General features: G+C 40.2%; 1 protein-coding gene across 3 annotated transcripts in view; it reads right to left on the reverse strand.

The window, feature by feature from the left end:
* Window positions 1-3,082: 3,082 nt before the first annotated feature.
* ITPRID2 (ITPR interacting domain containing 2) overlaps window positions 3,083-24,721 on the reverse strand; it is a 39,010-nt gene continuing 17,371 nt past the window's right edge. For 2 of the 3 annotated variants that reach the window (XM_015635019.2, XM_033515961.1), the window contains 9 exons: window positions 19,261-19,349; window positions 14,947-16,170; window positions 13,710-13,790; window positions 13,233-13,360; window positions 12,094-12,244; window positions 10,796-10,861; window positions 9,755-10,135; window positions 4,726-4,850; window positions 3,083-4,320 (listed from right to left, as the gene is read on the reverse strand). In XM_015635019.2, the coding sequence (XP_015490505.1) occupies window positions 4,740-4,850; window positions 9,755-10,135; window positions 10,796-10,861; window positions 12,094-12,244; window positions 13,233-13,360; window positions 13,710-13,790; window positions 14,947-16,170; window positions 19,261-19,349 (2,231 nt within the window). In that variant the 3' untranslated portion in view covers window positions 3,083-4,320; window positions 4,726-4,739. The other variant, XM_033515962.1, reaches the window with a different exon arrangement.

The following is a 24,721-nucleotide window of genomic DNA, read 5'->3' on the forward strand; positions in this document are numbered from 1 at the left end:
ATCATGAACACTGGACATGGCCTTTGCTGTGCACACCACACCTGTTCATGGACAGGTTTTCCCTTTGGGCTCTGCACCGTGCCTCACTCATAGCTGCTAAAATCAAGCCTTCCAAGAATAAAAAATTACATATTCAAAATGGCACTGAAATTTTCCTTTCAAAACAGCATTGCAAACAGGGTGACTCCCACTGAGTGGCTGGAAACACAGTCTGCTATTTATATATAGAAAATGCAAGGAATTTAAAATCTGCAAGGGTGGGAGAATGCAGGGCAGATCTCATCTGCCTCATGAGTACCAAGTCCTGCCACAGGCAGGTCAAGAAGAACAGAAAGTCTTTCTGAGCAGTGACAGAGTCAGTGGGACATTCAGTGGGAGCTCTTGGGGTCGTGACAGCCTATCCCAAATTTCCATTGCCCGTTCTTATCCACAGAATATCAGGTTTGGACTTGTTTATGTACTAACTATATATGTGGATACATAAAGCCTAGATAAGCAAAAAGATACAGCTATTTCTACTTATACAAGCTCTTTAGTTAAGATAATTACTCATTAGCAGTATGGTTTTAATCAGAATCAGTTTAAAGTCACTCTATCTGAGCACAGGAGAACTTACACTGTCTAATCTCCCTCTGAAATTCAGAGCTCTCCACACTTTGAAGTAATGTACAAACATTTACTGCTAGATCCTATCCACTACCATCAATAGCATACACACATCCAAAACATAGGAAATGAGCTGGATTAATGGGACATGACCTGAGTAGACATTCAGGAGATTCTTGCCTAATATGGACTATAGTTCAATAGTGCAGAAAGCAAAACTCTGGTACTGGTTTTAGGATGGTATTTCAGCAGGAAGAGATGCTACCATTTGCTTCCCTACCAAGAATAGGATAAATCTAATGTAACTTTCAATAAGCAGAACTGTGTAGTGTACATAGGTTTTAGAATAAAATCATATTATGTTATTTCCATATTAAATCTCAAATGCAAAAATTGACCGACTATTGTCACTGAATTAAACAACTGAAATATACAATTCAGTTGTTACTGTAATTTTTTTAAACAAAAGTTAAAATATAGAACTTGTAGAAGATAAGCCAAGGAATGAACTTCCACAGTTTCAGAGTCTGAATTAGAAAACTCCTGTGCAAACACACATTCCCAGGCAAAAAATGGAAAGTCGCAGATTACCTATAAAAGCTCAGTATGCCAATTTCAGAACATGCTCTTAAAATTCTCGTTTTAGAATTTGAGACTCTTCAGATGTCCCTTCTTTCTTGCCTCTTCCTCCCCCTCTGAGAACATGCTAGACCAAAAGATATCACAGCAATCCTCAAGGTCCTGCCTGCAGCATTTGCAAGCGAGGGATTGAGACACACCTGGAGGCACACCTGGAGGACAGGATCTGGGTTTTGGTCACCTGGCCAAGGTGGCTGGGGCACAATTGTTTGCTATTTCCTATCTAGGTGTTGGGAGCAGCAGGAATGGGGATGCTCCATTTGTAGGGACAAGCCAGGAGTTAAGGGCTACCTCAATTTACAGATTGCACAGCAAGGAGAAACACTACTCACTCATTGTTGCAAATCTGGCTCTTCATCGTAACTGCTCTCTCATTGCTACCATTTCATTACTCAGCTATTGTCCAGAATTTCTCCTCTTACCCTGACCAAAAAATAAAAATATATTCCTGTATGTATTAACCATCAATCAGCAAGCATTCATGCAGAATTACAAAATATATAAGCTATAAGGAGTTTTCAAGTGATTTTCCTTTTGCTTTTTAATTGCCTTGCCTTCTATTGTTAGAACTCTCATAACAATATTGTGCATTTCTATTCTATGGCGTGAATATGAAAGACTACCATCACATCTAAAATCACATATGAAAAATCAAATTTGTTTTATGTCAAGTTAATGAGCTTCTTGATTTTTCTGAAAATCAAATAATGCATCATTTTTTACATTATCATGTTAATTCAGACAGAAGTGTTGCATTGGCTGAAGCCATCGAACCACCAGCAATTCTGTTTTATGACATCATCCAGGTTTCACAGTTTTGGCATTGTTTCCTGTTGAAAAAATCCTCCAAAAGAATTTTTTTTTCCAGTAGTTTAGGTTTTGCTTTACATTGTTAGGTATGAATTACTTCAGTTTCCAAACTGGGCTCTAATTCCCTCTCCCCTAATCAGTATCTCCTTGTGTCCAGTTTCATTGAAGCAGACTTATCTGTGGTATAGCAATGCCAATGTTCTGACCCATGCAGTGTTTCCAGTGTAAGCTATTTGCCCAGCAGGACACCAAAGAGAAGGGCAGTGCAAACTCTGCCCCTCCACACCCAGCAGAGCAGTTCTCAGGGGCTGGGCTGCATCAGCTACGTGGTCACTGTAAAGGACACAGCAGTCAGAGCAAACCAGACCTGTGGAAAAGCTCAGCAGGGAGCATCTTGGGCATCACTTGACTACTAATGGCAGGCTGCCAAGGGCCTGCACACCACAATTTTAGAGAAATCAGGAGATAAGGGCAGCCTTCCCTCTATGGAGGTCATGGCCAGCAAAGCACCTGAAAGAGCTTCAAGAGCACATCAGTTCCTTTGGAAGTGGCAGGACTACTTTGAGATCTGTCTCCAGACAGCATTGCAGAAATTGGCTGGCTGATCTCCTGTGGTGCTCTGGAATGGAGCTGTGTGCTCACACAAGCTGTGAAGCAAGGCAGAAATCTACTGCAACTTACCACCTTGTACAGATCGCCACATGTCAGTGCTGCCAGAGTTTGTACTTCAGCTTTTCAATGTGCAGAATAAGGTTTTCAAGAAAGCCCTGCCTCTACTTACAGGGACAAACTCTGATGAGAGGTCAAGACCAACCGACTTCTTGGACCAGCAACAGAAGCCAAGAACTTTAAGAGAGTGGTTTAAGTGCCAAAACCTAAACCCCCAACAGGGTCCCTGAATATCTGAAAGCTTTTTGGAAAGCCAAGTCTGGGGCTTTCCGACTGTTCCCCATTCTGTGCACTGTTTGATCAAATCTTTTATTTTGCTTAAGAGCAAACCATGTACAATGCAAAATACTGACACAAATTATAGGCAAAATAAATATTTTATTGGTTTAATATACACTTTTCTAAAGAAATCAGCCCTTGTGTGTCTTCCTAACACAATTTAAAATTTTATAAACTTTTTCATATAATATTGTAATATTTGAAACTATTTTTGATTAAAGACCTTGACATAGTGTGAAGAGTTTTAGTAGATGGAAAAGGCAAAGGAGTAAAGGGAGCTCAAGCGCAGCCAAAAGGGATATTACCTATCCACTAAATGTCTATTTGACCACATAAAAACTCCAATGACTTCCAATTTTCTCCATTGGAACAATCAGATATTCACCAGGCTGACTGAAAATACACTCTGTGAGGGATGGAGAAGGAAAAGATTTTTTTTCCATTTTCCCCATAATATAAGCAAGGTCATTAATGCATTCCAAGTTGCAAATCCTAATTGCTTTCAGAAGATAGTATTTCTATTGCATTTTGGTTAATATGAAGCAGAACTTCTCAGTGTGACTGCAAGTAGTCAACACCAAAAAAAAACCCACCCCAGTGCTTAAATAAGGCACTTTCCTATAAAGGGATGAGCAAACAGTAAGGAAGCAAATAAAATTAATTAAAAGTTGTCTTCTACACAAAGATAAGGCTTTCAGTGTCAGAACTTTAAGTAGTTTTGAGAGTAACCTCATGTCATTCTACCACTCTGCTAATAGTAACCGCCCCAAGAATTAACAGCAATTTGTATAACAGGATTGTTTCCTTCTTTTGAAGTGGCACTAAGTAACAGCAGTGGAAACCATTATTGGTTATTTCAAGCTCTTAAAGTGGATCAGTTATTGCACAATAAATACCTCATAGAGGTCAGTGTTTTGGGAGGGGTTGTTGTGGGGTTTTTTCTATTTTTTAAAAAAAAAGCTAGGCTGAATGTGTACGTGTTATTTATAAATTGGTTACGTCTGGAAATCTTCAAGTTTCATGATGCATCATTAGACAAAGAAATTAGCTACATAAAAATTTACAACAGGGACATACAAATAAATACAGAACCTTTCAGAGTGACACAATGTTGCTGATGCTTTAAGGAAAGTAATGTTAAAGTGTCTAAGTCCTCCCAGATGAACTCAAGGAAAGGTCCACATTGAAGAACCAAGCTCCAAACACAGTAGCCCATCTCAGCAGCTTTAACACTTCCTGAAGCAAAACCAACTTGACACTTTCACCAGTGGGTGCTGTCCAAGGCAGAATCCCACAGCACTTCCAACTACATCCAACCTTAGAGAAAAAAAAAGAAGAAGATGAAGACCTAAATTAGATTTTTGGAAGTCTTGTTTCTTATGTTTAACTATGTATTTTGATACTATTCATATCTAAGGCAGGCAACTGCAGAAATCCTCTTGCATGATGCATTTACATAAAAAAAAATCATCACAGAGCACAGTGGAACTAAAAATCAAGGACCATTCTATGAAAGCTGAAAATAGAATGGACCAAACTACAAACCAGCTGATTTTCCAAATCTATCCAGGGTTATCAGTATTTTCTGTATTTAATTAACTTCAATTTTGATCACTTATTTCAAGGGGAAAATTCAAACAAAGCAAGGTTTAAGTTAGCAATGATATTTAACACAATTAAAATTAAAATAAAATCTGGTTCTTGCAGATCCCCAAAGATTACCTGTAGTACCAGTTTCATGGCTGTGTATCTTGTTTTGCAGTTGCAGATCTGCTTTGGGGTGATACAGCTGCTAACAATCCACTTACTATTTCTCTTCTTATTTCACCAACAATAGATTCCTTGATCTGAAAGGGATTAGCCAAAGTTTTAAGGTCAGTAATTTATATAACTAATGGATAAAACTAAATAATATTGCAGATATGTTTGACACTACCAACATGCACCACCAAAAAGTCAACTTTCAAAACTCTGAAAGGAAAAACATTAGAAGAATGGAAAAATAACTGTAAGTAATTTTGAAGGTCTTGCAAATTGTATAAATGAAAACCAAACTAATTCTGTATTTCCAGATAGTGTAGTGTGTATATATATATATGTATGTATGTATGTTTTACAGTTAGGATATCTGGTTTTATGCTAAGAAAAGAATACATTTCAACTATGTAAAGTTCTGAAAAAAAATAAAAATTTCAGGATATATACATCAAAACTATCCCAAATGCACTACTTTTTGACAAGTTGTTATTCTCATTAAAAGGGAAGCAGGACTGATCTCCTTCACAAACAGATTACACAGTAGAACAGGTCCATGAACATGAGCTCTTGTTTTCAAATAATTCAAAAGGAGACAAATCCTAATTGCATACTTTCAGCAGGAAAGACAGAATTTCAATAGTTGCTCACATCATCAATGGGCCACTGGGGTTTAAGGTATTGCAGTGAAGGCTATTTTTCACAGGATTGTGACAAAACATTTACCATTCAGTTTTATATAAAACACATCTAGGAGTTTGTAGTAGCAAGCATGTGAATGTAGCTGAGGCTACAACAAAAAAAGAGCAGAGCACTGATGGCTACAGTAAAGAAAACAAAGGAGGAAAGGAGGCAAAACACAGTTCAACAAAAGCATATTATGCTGGAAAGTAGCAGGACACGACAAAGAAAAACAATATGGACTTCTTGCAAGTACAAGGAATCTTTGGCACCAACTTATTTTTTGGGATGGTCTTCAGGAGGGACAAGTCAGATAAGTTCCAAGGACAGAGGACAACAACTGTGAGAGTGTGCAGGGAGTAAGAGTCAGAGTCTGGTCCAGGGTCACACACAGAAGCAGTCAGCATCCCAGTTAAGCAATACATTTTTCTTTTTCATGCTAGTCGCCCCTTTTCCTGGTGCGTCAAAAGGATTAAGCAACAACGTCAGAAGGGTGGCAGCAGCATTAGCAACAGGTTATTTATCCCTTGCTCTCTTTGGCAGGCAATTCAATCCCTAAACCATTAGTGGCAAAGTTCCTCACTTCATTACTACTTTGCATCAAGCAGAAATTCAGAGACTCTAATATTATTGGGAAACAGGTTTCCAGTTGGGGTTGTTTGCTGATTAATAGACAAAAAAAAATTGTGTAATAGGGCCTGTTTCACCAACAGCTGAAAGCCCAGAGGATGTCTATGCTGATTTTGCACACACTGATGTACAAAGCTTTAGAACCACTGTCAGCATAGTAAGGGCTTTGGGATTTAGAGATGTAGGCACAGGGAAACCTGCACAGCACTCCAACTGTCCAGCAGGCATAAGAGAGCCCCCAGTGCTCTCTCCACATTTCTTCTTCAGTATCTCATGGGGTGGGTCTGTGAGTACGTTACAAAACAGTCATTCTGTACCTTTCTCTCAACACATAGACAAAAATAAACCTCTCTTTCCAAAAAAAAAGCTCATAAAAGCTTCCCAAATTAGCAAGTAAATGATCTAGTATGACAGACAGGCTTGTAACAAAGTAGAGATTGGAAGCAAAGCAGCTCCTGTTCTATTCTCAGCTCTTCCAACAGCTTCTGGCTTGACCTTGATTATTTGAGCCCTCTGCTTCTCACCTTCCTGTCTGGAGGACAACAAGGCCACCCTCCACTCTTTTCACAGCCTCTGCTTCCTCCCCCCTCCAGACTCAGCAAGGTCACTACTAATGTGTGGTGAGCGCAGCACTGACTCCTGCAGTGACTCAGTACCACGTGTGTGTCGTGACCAATGGCCAATATTTGCCTTTTTCATTATAAATTATTAGGGGCAAGGTGCACCTTCTATTTGCTCTGCAGAGGGCACAGCCCACTGCCAAGGCTTTCTCTGTACAAAAGACAGAAAAGCAGTCAATGAATGCTCCATCAATTATTTTTAGCAAGTGAATGAAAAATTGATCATTTGAAAAACGAGAGAACCACTCATTTATGCTACATTTACTACGCTGATACAACACCAATACTCAATATGGCATTGAAAACAGAGAAAAAACACTAACAGATAGTTTTACAACAGTAAACCAGTGACCTGTCTCCCTAGAAAAGAATTGCCATTACTGCAATATTATGTTGCTGCTAAATAAAGAACTGATTGAGAGTGAAGTGTGCCACAGTGGCAAATATGGAAAGTGGTGTTCTTCACCTACTAATGGAAAATGGGAACGAGGCTTTTCACAGTGCTTATACCTCTGATCTTGAAGTACATTTTCTGTAACACTAAAAGAATTGTTTCCTATTCTGTTTTCTTCCCGTGCCACTTCTTCATGGCAGCAGCTGGTGAGATTCTATGCTCGAGATAGTAAAACAAGGAACCGAACACCTGCAGATGTGAAGAAGCTACAGACATTTTGAGGGATGTTGAGCTAACATGGATTTGAATGGAAAATGGAAAAGGGATGATTCTCTGCCAGACCATCTCTGTCCCATTAAGAATCATTACAGCCTCTTAAAGCAGATGTTGACAGGAAAATCACGCATTTCCTTAAAGCGTAACTTCATTAAATGTCATTTATAATGAAGAACTGTTAGCAAAATCAGAACTTCCATTGCTCTTAAGCAGAAAGATCTTTAAACTAGCACATCTTTTAAACTGCAGAAGAGCAGAGTGAGAGGCCTTGGTGGCCCTCCTAGTGACACCGTGACTTGCACAAGTCAAGCAGTAAGCACTCCATGAGATAATCCTGTGGAGGCCAGGCTGTATTTCATCAAGAGAGCTACTGTTTGCTATTTTAACACTTCAGGCTGCTGAAGGTTTTTTCTGTGGGAGTTAGTCCATTAATGCCAGAAGTTAACACCATGGTTTTTTTTCATGGAACAAATAGTTACAGGTCAAAGTTCACATGCATTACAGCCCACCCAGGCATATCCCACCCACTGCCTGGCTTCTCTCTCCCCAGCACAGGGTCACTACAGACCTCTCACACAGCAGCTACAGAGAATGGGAAGAGTAAGCAAGGGTTTAATATTTGTGAGTGCGTACATCAAGAATGCATCCTACCAGATTTCTTTCTTTTGACAATGAAACTGGAATTCTTTAGCTAACAACAGGGCTATTTAAGCAAGGCATTATTTCAATTTATGCTCTGTTTTAACTTCTATGAAATAATAAAGATCTTCCTGATACGTGTTTAATAGTATGTTCTGGCTCTGCAAAATCTACCAGGTGCTTCGAGCCAATGCATTTCTACTCTGACCTGCAAAACTCCTCATGCTGAGACTCTTGAGTTGATCCAGAACCCACTGCCAATGAAGTTAAACTGAGGGACAATCTCTCTGTGTGCTCAAATATTCACAAAGTGAGTCAAGCTCAGTTTGTTTGCTGACTACTCATCTTTGAATAGTAGCCTCTCAGTTCAGTGTGGATTCTTTCAGCATTACAATGTGCCACACAACCCAAATAACAATCTCTGTGCAGAGTACACATCTTTATTTGATATTAACTAATGAAGCTGAGAGGAACTTTCACAGAGGCTAACCTCAGAAAAAATATTGACTGAAATAATTCTGTCTGTTGACTTCAACTCACTTTTTTTGGTCTCTGCTGCTTTTGCAGTACTTTTGAATCACAGTTTTCCTTCTTATCTCAGTTTCTCCTTTAGCAACCATCCACCATGACACCACTGCCCTGACACATAGATATTTACAGACAGCCTGGATACAAAGGCCACACCCTGGCTTTGCTGCAGAATCAGAAGCATGGTGCAAGGTGTGCTAAATAGCTCATGTGCAAGTCTTCTGATGAGCAGTCTGCATCTCATCCATTTCAAGGCAAAGCTAAGGCAAAGCTGGTTTCAGTTATCCACAGCCTCAACACAAGCAGACCTGGAAGGTACCATGGCATTACAGCCTTGCCTGTTGTACATTTGTAAGCAAGACATCTTACCTAGTCTTCAGTGGTCTATGGCAGAGCCATACAAAAGCTTCAAGGGACAAGCTGAAGGCTAAGTGGTTCCTCTCTTGTGAAGAGGGGGGAATAAAATCCACAAGTTCTTGATTTCCATTTCTGTATTCAGAGCAAAGTTTGCTCCACTTTTTCACAGGCACTTCTTTTCAGAACAAGTAGTTTCTTTGGCTTCCTTTCCCCATTTATATTACTTGCCAGAGAGTTTTTCTGTCATGCCACTAACAAAACACATAGTTTTAGTTGTGCTTCTTAACCTGGCCCACAGGAAAAATAACCTCTCTTTCATTGACTGCCAATAAAACTAGTCCAATAGGATTGGCCCAAGATCACTCTTAAACTCTGAAATAACTTCCCACCTGCCTTCAGCTTGTTTCACTTACATTCCTATAGACCTTAGTGGTTAGGGTAGTGGGACTGGAAAAGTATGCTTAACATTTACTATAGCATTGTTTCAGAAACATTACTTCACCACTCAAATGAACTCCAGTTCGGCATTTTAGCAAGCAAACGTGACAGAAATTTTCACTTGGGAATCTGAAGTACTGCTGCTTAACCAAGTAGTAGAGACAGCAAGTTCTTTCTCAGCCATACTTAGCTATTAATTTACATGCTAACCACCACCACCACTGAAAAAAAGTCCACTGCTTTGCACATAAACACAACTGTGGCTCCAGCACCTAGTGACATGTTCTGAGCTTTCAGACACAGCACAGGAATAGGACACTTGGCTGGAGAGGGAAATAAAAACCTCATTGGGCAGGAGTTACAGCCAGCCTTGTCTTTAGGTTTCAGTAGTTTTCAGTTCAAACACCCCAGATCTCAGCCCCTCCTTCCTCACCTCCCGTATGACTTGTTGCAGCTCCTCCTGCTCCACCGCCTTGTGGATTTCATCGACTGAAGGCATGAGAGGGACTTTTTCAAGTTTGTGCTCCACCTCTTCCTTGGAGTCTGCAAGCTCCTCAGAGCTTTCCACTGGCTGTCCAGTGCCTGCTCTCACCGGGGGAGTTGGTGTTAAGGCAACAGAGGCTCGGTACAACTTCTTGCTTTGACTCTTAGCTTTTCTACCTGTGTGACCAGAGCACACTGAAGAGGAGTCCGAGTTTCCGTGGGAGAATACTGACTCTGTACCCTCTGCTGGGAGAGTTTCCAGTCCAAGCTCTCCCAGTCCTAAACCCAGTTCAGACTTCAGAAATGACTGCTCTCGAATAAGCTCAGAGACCTAAGGATTCAGAAAAGAAATGGTCCCAAATAAGCATGCAAGAAAGTCACATACAGACATAACTATGTTGTCTTGCTATTTATTTAATTACTTACTCATTCCGTCCATGTAACAAATACAGCTAAAAAATAAATATATCCTTTGCTTTTATGACTGCAACAAAGAGGATCATGAAAAGGAATGTGCCTTTTGAAAGCCAACATAAATAAAAATTGTGGCTCTTCCCCAAGCCACTGACTTTTGCAATATGGATACATCTTGCCAGAGCCATTGACAGACACACACGTAAGGGCTTGCTTTTCCTTTGTTCTTTCCTTTCTGCAGTTTTTGAAATACTTATTTTCAGTAGCAGAAAATGCACAGAAATATAAAAAATAATTTTCCCTAGAAAATTCATGTGGTTGTAGCACCATTTGTATCAACTAAATGAAAAAACATCTCACTTCTACTTCCTCTTAAAACCTAACAAGACTCTACAGCCACTTACACCTACAGCTAAATCTGCTTAAGGAAAATTGCAGCTGTTTTCAACAAAGCTATTTAAGGGAGTAAAGTATTTCTAAAATTATGTCTCAAATTAATCTCCTGCAACCCATTTTAAAGTACAGCCTTCCTGGTTCTTTTCATCAGTAAAACACAGAGTACACAACAATTACTTACTGGTTCAATGACGTTCAATGGAGAAGGACACGACAGATTATCAGCACTCCTGCTTCCATACATACCCTGAAAAATTAAGTCAAATTAATGCACTGAGGATTTTTTTAGAGCTCTCAGAAGCTAGCATATAAACATGCTGCATCTCAGATGACTTTCTGTGAAACCAGAAAGTTGGAAACAGGAAGCGGAGCTGGTTGGAGAAAGTTTATTTCAGTCATTTTTAAAGCTGGCCCTTTTCTATAAAAGGATTTACAAATAAAAAGATATTTATATGGTTCAAAGAATGCAAGTTTTGCTTGAGATCACAGTAATACCATATTTTCCTGTTCTTAGGTTTCAACTTTTCTCCATGACAAAATACTGAAGATGTGGCCTGTGCTGCTTCTTCTTACAGACGAAGGCTGGCTAAGAAAGAGAAATGAAACCCAAGAAAAACATATGATTATTTTTGTCTGCACTTCTTTTGTTTGCCTGATGACAGAATTGCAGTAGAAAAAGAGAGAAACGGTCATCCACTGAGTGGAAAACAAGAGAAAGTATATTGCCATGCCACCAATAAATACAGACAAATGCCTTTTATCCCCTTCTTGTGCTTTTGGAGAGTGTTTGTGGGAGCAAGAGCTTCTCCCATTGTTTGTCAGGGAGATGTGTTCATCTGAAGGAGCTACAAAAGGCAATGGAGGAAAAAACTCACAAAAAATGTGATTTTCCCTGGGGTTGGTTTTTTTTGTGTTTTTTTTTTGGTTGTTTTTGGGTGGGGGAAGAGCTGTTTTGGGATTTTTCCCCATGGATTGACAAAGCTAGAGAGAAAGCACACTCTGTTTCTTGGGAAAGAAATGCTGTGAATGTCTCATCTCTCTGCCCATGTGTCTCAAGAAAATCAGTATAGGAGAACTCCAGAAAGCCCATCACTGTCCTCCAAGGATTTTAGACATGAGCCCTTGCTACCAAAACTGTGAAAACTCAGGGTCATGAAAAGGAAAAAGAAGAAAGCACTGACAGAAGAGGTCTGCCTTTATCAGCCCTAAAACCCCACAAGGTATGTATTGATATGTATTAATATCAAGAAAGTCACACACTTTCTCCCCAAGACAAAATATTAACTGAAAATGAGAAAATATGACCCCTGATTATACACTGAGTTTTAACAGTTAGGAGTTATTATTTGCCCCTGCTCATTGCAGGAGGGTTGGACTACATGATCTTTAAAGGTCCTTTCCAACCCAAACTGTTCTATGATTCTGTGATGAACATTACATTGAGAAAAGACATAATGTTGTTGCAAAACTAATACTTACTATGTGTGTCTGAGGTCTGTAAGGCGAAGACATGTGCAGACTTCTGAGCTGGTCTTCCAAGGCAAGCAGGCGTTCTTCCAACTGCATCTCCAACTCCTGTAGCTCCATGCGGACAGACTTCCTCAGGCTCTGCAGCTGATCAGCCTCGAATCTATGGCAAGGCCATCACAAAAATAACAAAAGCATTCAGTGCACTCAGCTGCAAAGAGGTGACTGAGCAGGACAGTGCCACAAGTAAAGGATTTCATACAAGGGAATTCAAAGCAGAACACAGAAAAGTTAGCTGAATGCCTATATGGCACAGAGTCTTTTTCCATTTAGAGAAAATATGTATCAGTCCACAGAAAAATCAAAACTACATAGTGTACCACAGAATATTTTCCAAAAATTTTAGCTTTAAATGCAGAAGAAATAAGTATTTCTACATATATGTAATTAAATGCAATTGAAAACTGATGAGAAGAAGCACCACAGAATAATGCAGTAATTGCATGTTACTTCTCCTGTGTGGTTATAGATTCCCCAGCACTCACAGCTACATTTTGGCCAGGAAACCACTGCCCAAGGCAGCCAACTGATTTCAAACATGTTTACTTTTAAAGTGATAGGCCAAGAGCTGATTCAACTAAACTAAATATATAATCAGTTTTAAAAATTGTTCCAGATCTTCTGCTATTGCAACTCCTGGTGAGCACAACTACACGAAGCCAGAATATGAGTAGCCTGCTGAGTAGCCACTGAAAGCTGGAAAAGCATCTGAATGTTGCAGTGCTCCTTCTTTATTCACATCTACAAAGATGCAAGTGATCTAAAATCAAATCTTTAAGACTTTTTCCCCTGCAATATCCTGTGCTCAAGTATGATAAAGCCCTTAAAATCTTCAGCTGTGCAATCACTTTGGAGAAAGGATGCAGAAAAAATAATTAATTAGTGAGAAATAAGGATTGGAAGAAACAGAGTAAAAATGTCTAGAATGAAGACATATAAAGGAGTAAATAAGATTTTGGCAAAAACACATCTCCAACCCTGTTCAAATTGAAACTAATAGATTTCTTGCTTATTTCAAGGGCAGCAACACATTTTCTGATATACCAGAGTATTTATCTTTTTTTATTTTTTTTTTAACAAGATCATTTTACCTTTCCTCCTCTGTCATGTGCTGATAAACTGTGGTCTGTTGACGCAACATAGTCAATTCCAAATCCATCATCTGGGTTCTGAATAAATTTAGATTTCTCCTCACCACTTGTAGCTCCTGGAAAGTATTCTGGGGAAATAAAAATATAATACTGATTACATGGGAAAACTAATTAAAGTAAGTTTGGACCCTGTAACCACATCAGCCCAGATAAGCCCTTTGAGTGATGAGCACCTCAGCAATTTCAGCATATGATGAAAGCTGCATGTTGTCACAATGACTCAAGAAATCAGCATTTTCATCTGTATCATACAAGCAAACACATGAAAGTGTATTTAGATTAATACCTTTTTAACATTATTTGCAGGAATCTCTCTCTTGAGAACAAAGTCAAGGAACTGCCCAAAATTTGCATGTTTAGGATGTTTCTTTGCATTTAATTTTGACTCAGTACCACTCCATAAACAGGGTCACTTACTTCATAGAGAGGTAGAATGGATGATCTCTGAGTAGTGTAACCAGTGGCCGCTGAAAGATCCTGACCCCTCATCACTGGGTACTAGGGGGAAGAAGCAAACAATTTGAAATGGGAAAGCCATTCTCTGGAATACACAGACACTCCAAAAGCAGCTCCTGTTAAAACACACTTTCTGGCATTGAGATTTCTGCAATCCATGGAAATAGTGTGCTACAAACAGGCAACCTTACAAAATGGCAGCACCACTTCTTAACTGATACATGTGCTCCAAAGCTCAGCAATGCAAGTGTGCTGCTGGTGAAAAGCCAAATTAGTCCTGTCTGACACAGTGAGTAGAAATAAAAACTAACTTTTTCTGCACAAAACATTTTATGCTTGAAAACTTAGTAAACTTAGTAACCTCAATTGTCTCAGTTAATAATAAAAAAGAACAATTCCAAAACCAGAACTGAGCAAATTAAAATGTGTCCCATTCTGAAATCATGATTATAGTCAATTTCGTTATGGGATTTTCTTCAGTTCTTAGTTTGAGGAATTTTTGTTCATTTTGGTTGTAAATCTCACAGTGTTGCCTACAGCCGAAGACCCCAGCTTGCTAATAATATCTCGTGAAAACAAGATAGCTGAAGAATTTCTATTTACATGTTGCAACAACATATGGAGCAAACAGATAAAATCCAGGGGTTTGTTACATGTGTAGACACAGCACAACAAAGAACAGTGGAAACAGCATAAATGTTTACCTTCTCAAACATGAAAAAGACTTGTCCAATACAATTTTGAAAGAATTCAAAGGACTGTTGATATACCATGGAAAATCTGAAGCACCTTCATTCACAGGGAGAAGTTTTGCTCCAATAATCACATCAAGTGGATGGGCTTATTTTTCCTCTGCCAGCTTTCTCTGTTCCTTGTTCTATCAGCAACTTATCTACTCCTCCTTATTCCTTCTTAAAATCAGAATGGTGATTGGTGCTGGAACTTCCCTGGGGAGTCTGTTTCAGTTCCCAACCACCCTTTGGGTGAAAAACTTTTTTTTTATCTAACACAAAACTCCCACCTTTGAACTCTTTAAACAGAAGCTCCTAAAACAGTAGCAAATATGACTTGAACAAAATATCTCTTTTTTTCCTGATTTGTTGAACTACACAAAGGAATATTCAGGTTATCACCTTGGTTTGGTAAGGATAAAATAAGGAGCCCCTTTGTCCAAGGGCAAAACTAGGCTTCCTCTTACCTGCGAGAGGTTCTGCAGAGAGTTTCTGATGTCATGTAGGACCCTGCGTAGCTGCATCTCCACAGTGGAGGGTGGGTTCATGGCAAGAGGACGATGAGGAGCTCCATGCCTTGGAAAGAAGGGACAGCTGAAGGGGGAAAGCATGGCACTGAAGGAAGAGCCGGAGATGCTTGGGACACTGTGGGTGCTGAGCGTCCTCATGTGCTCGCACAGCGGCCTGTCCTGCCACTCTGCGGGGAGGGAATGGAGGGAGCACGTGGACTGGGACATGGCTGCTGGCGTGTGCAGCGGGCAGCTCTGTACCCTGGTGGGACTGAGCTCCTCAGGCAGCCTGCTGGGCCCAGCCGGGGGCATCTCTTTCTTAGAGGATGAAGGCGCAATAAACAGTGTGGATTTGCACATAGGATGGCTGGAGGCTGCCTCATCCTCACTTCCATCATTCTCAGATGCTGCTTTCTTGTCCTCCTCCACTCGTGTGTACTTGTAGGTGAAAGAAGGAGGACTGCAGAGAGTCTCTTTTCCTGGAGTTAACTGAACATTCACAGAGGACACCACTTTCACTGGATTCAGCAATGCAGTTGGGAGAGACTGGGACCGCCTTAGAGGATAGCCTGATTCACCAAACCAGAGTTTCTGCTTCCGCAGAAGATCTTTCGACTTAAGCAGAGTGCACCTGGCCTTGGAGTCAGATGAGCTCATGATCCTCATCTCAGCTCTTTGCAAGGCAACCTGAACTCTGTCCACAGGTGATGTGGTGGAGTCACTGCCTTCCAGAGACTGCATCGACTTGAGGATATGGTGTGTGTGATACTGAGGAAACTCAAACACACTGCCTTCCTCCAGCAGGTCTGATTCTTTTTGCTCACTGGAAGTGTCTTCCTCTTTAGAGCTGACCTCTCCTTGGACTGTCTCTGATATATGAGATGACTTGCCTTCTTGTCCTTGATACTGTTCAGTTCTACGGTCACTAATTTTTCTGTCTTCACTCCTTCTGCTATCAGAAGATGCTGCTACCTTGCGTCTCTCTACTTGAGAGATAATATCCTCTTCATCATCGTCATAATCCTCCTCATCATCATCTTCCTCCTCCTCCTCCTCAAACTTATCAAAACAGGGCAGTTCCTTGGCTATCGGTGTCTTCTGTTCCTCACTGTGCGATGTCACAGTTGTTTCACTGTCACAGCTGTCAGCACTGCTTCCCATGCCCTGCAAAGACTCCTGAACCTAGGAAGCATGTGAGACAGCAAAGGAGTGAATGTACTGGAGATTCAACTACTGCCTTCTCAGGGGTCAGGCCAAGAGTCCAATAACGCCTTTGCTGGGTTTTGGGGTGGGGAGCAGAAAGAATAATGCACTTAGTGTGTAAGAAAAACAGTGAAGGAGAACAAAGAAACCATGTTACCAGATATATTAGGAGTACAGTGTAGTATAGCACCGAAAGGAGGATTTTACTTTTCTAAAGAGAAAATTCTTCATACATTCCTTTGATTTGAAAATAAATTCAATATTGTAAGAATAAAAGTGGCAAAAGAGTAAGAACAAAAATAATACAATGCTTGTATTTTAGGTAGCAATAACAGATAGCTGGGTCATGGTCCAAAGCATTTCCCATTTATAAAGGTTCATAACACTGAAATGAAGGGTAGCATTAGGAAGTATATACAGAGAGGTGAGGAAAACTGCAGACTGCAGTGAAACTGGACAACAGGACAACACCAAGAATGGGAAAGCCAGTCTGCCCACAAACTGAGCCTACTGAATTAAAGAATTGTTGAAGACTGAGAATATCACATTAGGATATTAATCCCAGTCAAAGCCCACATCTGGTACTATTAGCCCATCCTTCTTTTCTCCTGATACTTCTTCCCCTTTTCATTCTAAATCACAGTTTAAACCAGAGCATGTAAATGAGGGAGTTGCTAATTTAATAGGGAACAAATGGCAAGAAAAGAGAAAGGAAAAAAGAAGGGATCTATTCTTTGCATATTCTGGAAGCTGGCCTGAGTGAATGCTGTATTTACAAGTGGACAAGATATTTCCCTAAGAGAATGTGGTATAAAGTACACTCCTGGAAGTTTACACATGACATAATTGACATATGAACTAGAAATTTTCCCATCTCTACCTTCTGCAGCTCTCACTGCCATTAAGATATTAATTATTAGTTCCTTCTAAAGAAATTACTTATGATGTTTGTCAGGCAATAGTTCCTTCTCCAACCATCTAGAAGACTTCAGCCATGAATGTCATCTTCACAAATACATACCTAACATTGCTCTCATTGGCACAGCCACAAATTATTGTGAAAGAATGTGCAGGTTCAGATGCTTTTAAAGTTAAAGGTACTAAATTAACAAAAAATTACAATGCCTAGGTGAAATCATGTGGGCTACATGTGTGTCTATCTGCATCCTAATCTTCCATCACATTGTTCAATTATGAGTAAGGCATAAGCACTTCTATGGAGAATTCTGGGTTCTTTGGTAACATGAAACCCCCCCTGCAGAATACTCTATCTCAATGTTAAAATCTCCCTTAGAAATCTTAATTTTGGAAGTCAGAGATGAAAGACAATATGGTTCAAATTTTGAGTTCTCTCCTGAATTTCAGAGGAAGGCTATAGGTGCTAGAGTCAATAATGTAACAGTAGATGGCACTAAATTACCATACTTTTAAGAAACAACATATACTCCTCTGTATCCCCTTCACCTTTTCACAGGTTCTCTTCACTAGCTGCCAAATTCTCATTTCCCCAAGCTGCATCATTCACCCATATTTTCTGAATTCAGCTCAGCACTTGGTCTGAATAAAGGAGTGAAGGTGGCAGAGGACAGCCTAGCAACTCCATGGCACAAACCTCGTGCAGTCTCAGTGTACCTTTTTCAAAACAGCATAACAGGAAACAGAAAAATTTCTTCCATTTACAGCCAACATAGATAAACTCCAGCAATATTCCAGTGAAGGGGTACTTAGCTGCAACATACTTTTAGTGGGCTCTTCACTGGGTTGCAACCAACATAAAGACCAGGAGTGACCACCTCTCCTCTGAGTCACCTTCTATCATGCCTGTCAGCTTCAGTGCATTCACAGCTCTGCAGAGAGCTGAAACAAGTATGTCAGATGCTTATGCTCTTGCAGGGACTCACAGTCATTTTTCCCTTTATTCATTATTATTTCCTTTCTTGCTCTTGGAAAGTATTAAGCTGATGTTTAAGGCAGACAAAGCCTAACACTGTCTTGGCTTTTATTCTGATACCCAGTTGAAGAACTACTAAATTGGAAAGCCCAGAATTCCAGTACCAAAATGAAAAAGCAACACTGGTGGATATAGAGGGTGGAAAAACTCTTCCTAGTAACTGCCCAACAGCTTTTGAAATGCTTGGTGTGCCACAAGGGAGAAACATACGGTAGCAAAGAAACAGCTCGGCAGATAAAAGTTATAGAAGTGAAAATGCTGGAGGTACCCAGAATCCCATCTATTCCTTTGGGCTGTGGTCTAGGTCCCAGGAATAGCTGGCCTTGAGGACAGGATCTGACTCGAGATTTTTCTCTGAATGACTGACAGCTCAATCAAATTATGACTATTACTGTGTGAATACTTTAGGAGAGCCAGGAAAACAGCTCTCCAAAATATCAGATACATTGCTGTGCAAGCATGTGTATTTGAGCAGACACCTAAACACCAGGCTGGAACAAAAGCTTTCCCTAAGAGGTGAAGTCTCTGGTCAGCATCACAGCAATTTCTGGGACCAAGATCAAAAGAAACTCAAAAAAGAAAGAGCATGGAAGTGCAAGATCAACTAAAATTAGTCTATCTTCACAGCAAAGCTAGTGTGAAATTGTTTTCATTTTCTGACAGTTGTTAATTAAAAAAAAAACAAAAAACAACAAGAAAAGAAATAAAAATATGCAGGGTCAGGGAGAGAAGAACAAAGAGAGTGGGAAGGCAAAAATGACAGAAAAAAAAATAATGATCAGCAGAATAGCTATAATCTTTCAAAACCCTAATCTCTACCCACTACTGAGAGGAACTGACCACCAGACAGTGAGGAAAGATACACCAGAAACAGCAAACAGGACATACTGAACTTAGAGCTTATTCCAGTCCCAAGTATACCCAGATTAACCTGCCAAAAAGGCTTAAAATTTGAACACTGTTCTATAAGGGACTCAGCAGGTCCAGCTCTGAAAATTATGACTTTATAGGATCTAGACTGACAGTCGCAGTAGCAGCCAAACATCAACATCCCTCCTACCCTCCCCTACTGTTTCACACTAATCAGGAGTATTTCAGCCACAGGATGAGAACCTTACCTGAAGTTGATTGAATGGAGAACAATCTGTAGAGTCCTCAGCAAAGCCACTGCTGTCAGAGTGCTGACTCGCTGTGCGTAACAGCTGATCTGTTTAAAACAGCCAAAAGCCAACCGTAATTGCTTTACAAATCACAGCCTTTCAAGACCAATCACATCCAATACAAACTTTCCTTTTACAACATTAAGTAACATTAAGTGGGTAATACAATTGCTTTTCAAGTTCCACTTTGAACAAAACAGAGAAACTTGTTTGATTCAAGCAAAATCTCTCTCACCCAAAGCCCTACTTGTGAAACTTCAAGCAACAGTGGAAGGGAAACCATCTTTTACATTTTTCCTTCCTGTGCTGTGGAAAAAAACCTCTGCAGGTATTGCCACCACTGGGGTTTTCCTTTCACAAAACTGCATCACTGATTAATTCACATGCAGGCAGTGGAAGAGCTGCTTTTGTGTTGAAAAGTACAGATTTGACACCTCTCCTGATCATGGAGATATTGAAGATCACTGATTTCCTAACAACCTATGGTACCCCTTACACCCAAAGGGACAGCATCTCACGGGCAGAGAGGGCCATGTGGAGGACTCTGCCACTGCAGGAGAGGGTCCTCTGCTGGTTTAGCTGCCAAATGCAGAACATCTCTTACACATCAATGGGCAATCTGCCAAAGCACATTCCCAGTGCTCATTTTACACATGAGAGATAAGATCCTTCTGCTTGTTCCTTTCTACTCACATTAGGTAAGCATTAAAATAGCCTAAAGAGGCTCTAAAACCCTAAGTGCTTCCCAGGAGTAACTTCCTCTGGTGCAAGCATTGCACTCACTAAGCAGCTTTGCAGGGAGATCTCAGCAAGCTCTGCAGTACACCATTGCATGTATTTTGGTCCTGACTGGACACAGGAAGCACCCACCAAGTGCAAGATTTACCTTATGGCACCAGAAACATTTTACTCAGCCTGAGGCCAGCATGGGCAACAACCTTATCTCACCTTTAGGTGTCAGCAGAAGTATAAAAGCTTGGAGGTGGGAAGCAATTACAGTGCTCTGTAGTAGCCAGATCCCTGCCACCCTCTCCTCTTCACCATTAGGTGAGAGTTTGCTGCTGTCTTCTTGAAAGCTCAATGCAGAATTTTGCCCGACTTAAATGTCATCATATAATTCAAGTTCACAGCTTAATGGATTGGCATGCATTATGAAAACTGTTTTGAAACAGTTGGACATGCAGAACTAATGTATTTTAGTATTAATTTTGCTAAAATTTTACTAACACAGAAATAAGTAAGTGTCTGCACAGTCTTTGAACACCGGTAGAGGCAAACTGCCCACCAAGCTTTCAGTGATGTCACACAGCTTTTAGGGAGTGCCTTTAGAATTGTGCTGCTGTTCTGTTATCATGGCAGCTACAATATCCTGCGATGACAAACAACTTTTCTACCTCAAGACAGACATCCCCACCCAACTCCCAGTAAAGACAATGGAAATTACTTCCCTGAGAACTGGATCTTATTAACTGCCCAATACAACTAATACAGATGAACGAGCATGCCATGAACAGCTTGTCACCACAGCTGAGGCTGGGGGGGAGCTGCTACCTTCTTCAGGGTGAACAGTTACCTACTTTTGTTGCCAGACACTTTGGCTTCCTGCTTTTCTCTTTTTATATATGGTGAATTTTAATTTAAGAGGAAAAAAACACTACAGGTGAAAGCCTTAGCCTCTCTTAGGGAAGAGATACCCACTAGGTCATATAAAGCAATTCACCAGTGCATGGGCTGGCATCTGTTTTCATGCACATGAACTTGATTACTGCTCAAGAAACCAGCCCTTTTATTTCCTTCTCAGTCAATATTTCCTTCTCAGATGTAGAAAGGGTAAGTAAGAAAGTAAGAAAGAATGGTAGCATAAGAAATAGCTCAACAGATAAAAGTTAAAGAAATGAAATTGCTGGAGGTACCCAGAATCCCATCTATTCCTTTGGGTTGTGGAGCCCAAACTACAACTGTAAACTGCATCTATATATTTTCTCAGATCAATTCTTGATCTTTTCAGAGACACAGTACTAAAGTTTAAATCAGTCTTTCAGATGATTTTCTATAGCATTTGTTATTATGCACAGACTTTGAGAGCCTTACAGGACCGATACAACCAGGCAGGGACTAGCCCAGGGCAGACACTCACACCAGCCTCATCTATCCACGGCAAGTGACTGGTACAGTATGAACAGGAGACATCCCCTTTACACACTCACCCCTTGCTATATGTGCTACAAAGCTGCTAGGATGTTTTTAACATTTTAAAGCAAATCAGAAGAGACATGTTTTGTGAGTAGTCATCTGCTACCACACCTTACTCTTGTCTTCTGCAAGTTCTTACGGCTCTCCATGTCTGCGCTATGATGTAAATGCAATAAAAAATTATAATGAACTGGAATCTCTACTGAATCAGTAGTGAAATGACACCGTAAAGTTTGGTCTGTAAAGACTGGAAATACCAACTAGTATGCTGGGATATACTGATACATATCCACCCTCCTTGACAACTACTGATCCAGATGTACAGCCTGCTCTATAGCACCTGGGTCTCTCTCAAATTCAAGCAATCCAGGGGAAATACAAAAACATTTCTAAAAAAGCTACAGAGTTACATTTGGCTCTTGATTAAAATGCCTCATGGCAAAGGAGAATCTTAAGGAGTTTGTGATACGGCTCCCCTCTCTTCACCTCGAGTGCAGAAAACTCCAGCACCAAGGGTTGGTTTACAGGGGCCAGCCTGGGATCATCCCTTGCCCTGTAACTCCAGCAAGGCAACTGTACCTTTGGCACAACAGTACCATTGCACAACACACTCTGCCACCCAAAACTGCTGCCAGCACTACACAGAGGAAGTCTTCTGAACTACTCGAAAGTGGCCAGGGACGGGATAATAAGGAAAGTGTGGGAGAAGGAACCAGCCATGACAAACAAAACCAGCAGGAACAATCAAACTCCCATCCCAGTTTAACAGAGCACAAATTAAAATGCCTCTTGGATTGTTGTTTTAAGCTATATAAAAAAAAATATAAAGTATATTTAGGCACTGAAAATGTATCAAAAATGTGTGTATTCATAAATAAATAAACTGGAAATGTTCTAAACAAAGAACACATGATGAAGAAAAAAGTTTGTGGTTTACAAAACATGAGGGCAGATTCATCACAGCATCCCTATCTGGGAAATGATTAGTTCATCTATTTTAACATAATAATGAGCTACCAGTGGACTGTCAGTCTCACCCCTTCTGTGTCACTCAACTGCTCACAAAGAAGAGGAGAAGAAATATGTGGAAACTGTCCATAAAGCTTTAACATTTGTTTCTTGTACCTGCACTACTGGAAAAGCTCTAATACACTTTGTATTTTATAAAATAATTATTAAATTAACACTCACAAATTAACTATGAAGTATTGCATTATGTTCCTTTTTTGCTGTTCCTTTTTTGCATACTGATCAAACCCTGAACCCCAGCACTAACAAAACCAGCCCAATAGGGAGCCCTGCTGCAAAAGCTCTCTGAGTCCTTGGGGATTTCTTTGCACATGGACAGATAAGTGCAGACTCCCACAAATACTAAATCTGTTCCAGATGTTTTCTTCTCACTCCCCCATCTCCAATCTTCTGCGGAGCAGCACCCACAGAGAGCTATAAATACAATAATATATTAAGGACAGGAAGTGCTGATGATGTGCTTTCCTCCTTTTCAAGAACTAAATTTTCAAAACCAATAACTGTTTTTGACTACCAATGTCATCAAGGATGCCTTAAAAGAAACAGGTCTGTGGCTACTCAAAATTTCAGAGCCACGTTGATGCCAACAACCAGACATTCACAAATTCCAGTGTCTTTGCAACTCCTTCCTCTAGGCATTGTACCTGTATTTGTCTTCCTTTTGGGGCATTTTTTGGAATGGAAGATGCTCCTGTATGATATGTCAGTAAGAACTTCAGTTTTGCACAAACAAACCTTTCTACCAGATACCTTTGCAATACGCTTCTATTTATAGTGGACATTTAGCAGTACTGTAAGTTTTCAAACTAGCTGAAGCTTTTAATTCTTGTGTTCCTAAAAATTGAAATAAGAAACATGCTTTAATTGTGAGTCTAAGCAACAAGTAGACTGTTTTGTTTAACCATAATAATCAACAGTCAACCAGACTATTTCTGTAGAAAATAGAATCTTTTTTTTATTTGAATACTTCACTTCTTATTAAAGGCCCTCTTAACATGCCTTACAAACTGTTGTAAATTTCAGAGAACTCACCCACAGCCCCCTGTGTAGGTGTAGAATGACACTGCAAGGTTTATAATAATCTGTACCAAAGAACACCAACCCTGCTAATTGACGAAGAAATACCACCACATAAAAAAATAAGTACAGAAGTATTTCTTCAGAGGAAGCATTCATCTGGAACAAATCTTTTGTTTATGGGTGCTTACACACAGTAGAAACACAGACACTGAAAAAGGTGGGTTTGTATAAGGACTGTCAACCAAAATCACATTGCAACAGAAGACCTTGGCTCAATTTCATGCTGATCCCACCTCGTGAGATTGCTAGTGAGAGTGGCATTTCACATTCAGACACAATGGCCAGCATTTTTAATAAGTGACCATTACCTTTGGATGCCTTCCAACTTCATGAACATCCACTCCCTGAGAAAGCAGGCCTCTATGTTGTCTCATGTTGGACAACTTGCAAAAACAAAAGTTGGCTACATTTGTTTTACTTTTTGCTTAAGTTCTCCATCAACTGTTCTCCCTCTCAGAAACTTTACTGAAATCCACATAGAACAAAGTCCTAAATTTTTCACATCTTCCAGGTGAAATAAAATGCTGGTCTCAGACTAAATTTTAGCAAATGTGCAGGCATTGATACCCTTGTCAGATAAGTCACAGAAAATTCTAGGCAATGCCTTCCTGCTAATAAAGTATCACCACTAATCTGTGTGAAGTGTATTCAGAAATAGGTGGGACATAGTGCCTAGGAAACATGAGCCAGCACAGCCTGCTTCTGTCAGACTGAAGTCCCATTGCCAGAACTGCTGGCACCTTCCAGCAAGTACCACAGGACCATCTCCCTTTTTGCTGTGTGGTGGAAGAAGAGGGTCAAATAACTACTGGGAACAGAAAATATGAAAGACTATATTTTTTCTCTTCCCTGACTGCAGCTCCTGGTTCCTTAAGTTGGTTTTCAGTGAAAAGCTCTAGAGGCCAGGCGAACAGGAGACCTGCCCTGTAAGGACTGCACCTCTTTTCATGTAGTCATGTAAAGCAGGTGGTAATGAACTTCAAAATCAGCTAAGGAGGAAGTACTGGGAACAGCTAGAGATTCAGTTTCTGGCAATCCTCAGAGGCCTATGTTTGTAGGAGAGGAAGCTCAATGACCACCAGGCTGTGTTGTGCAGAACACCTATGAACAAGTAGCA

The sequence above is a fragment of the Parus major genome, chromosome 7 (genome assembly GCF_001522545.3).
Source record: "Parus major isolate Abel chromosome 7, Parus_major1.1, whole genome shotgun sequence".
NCBI lineage: Eukaryota > Metazoa > Chordata > Aves > Passeriformes > Paridae > Parus > Parus major.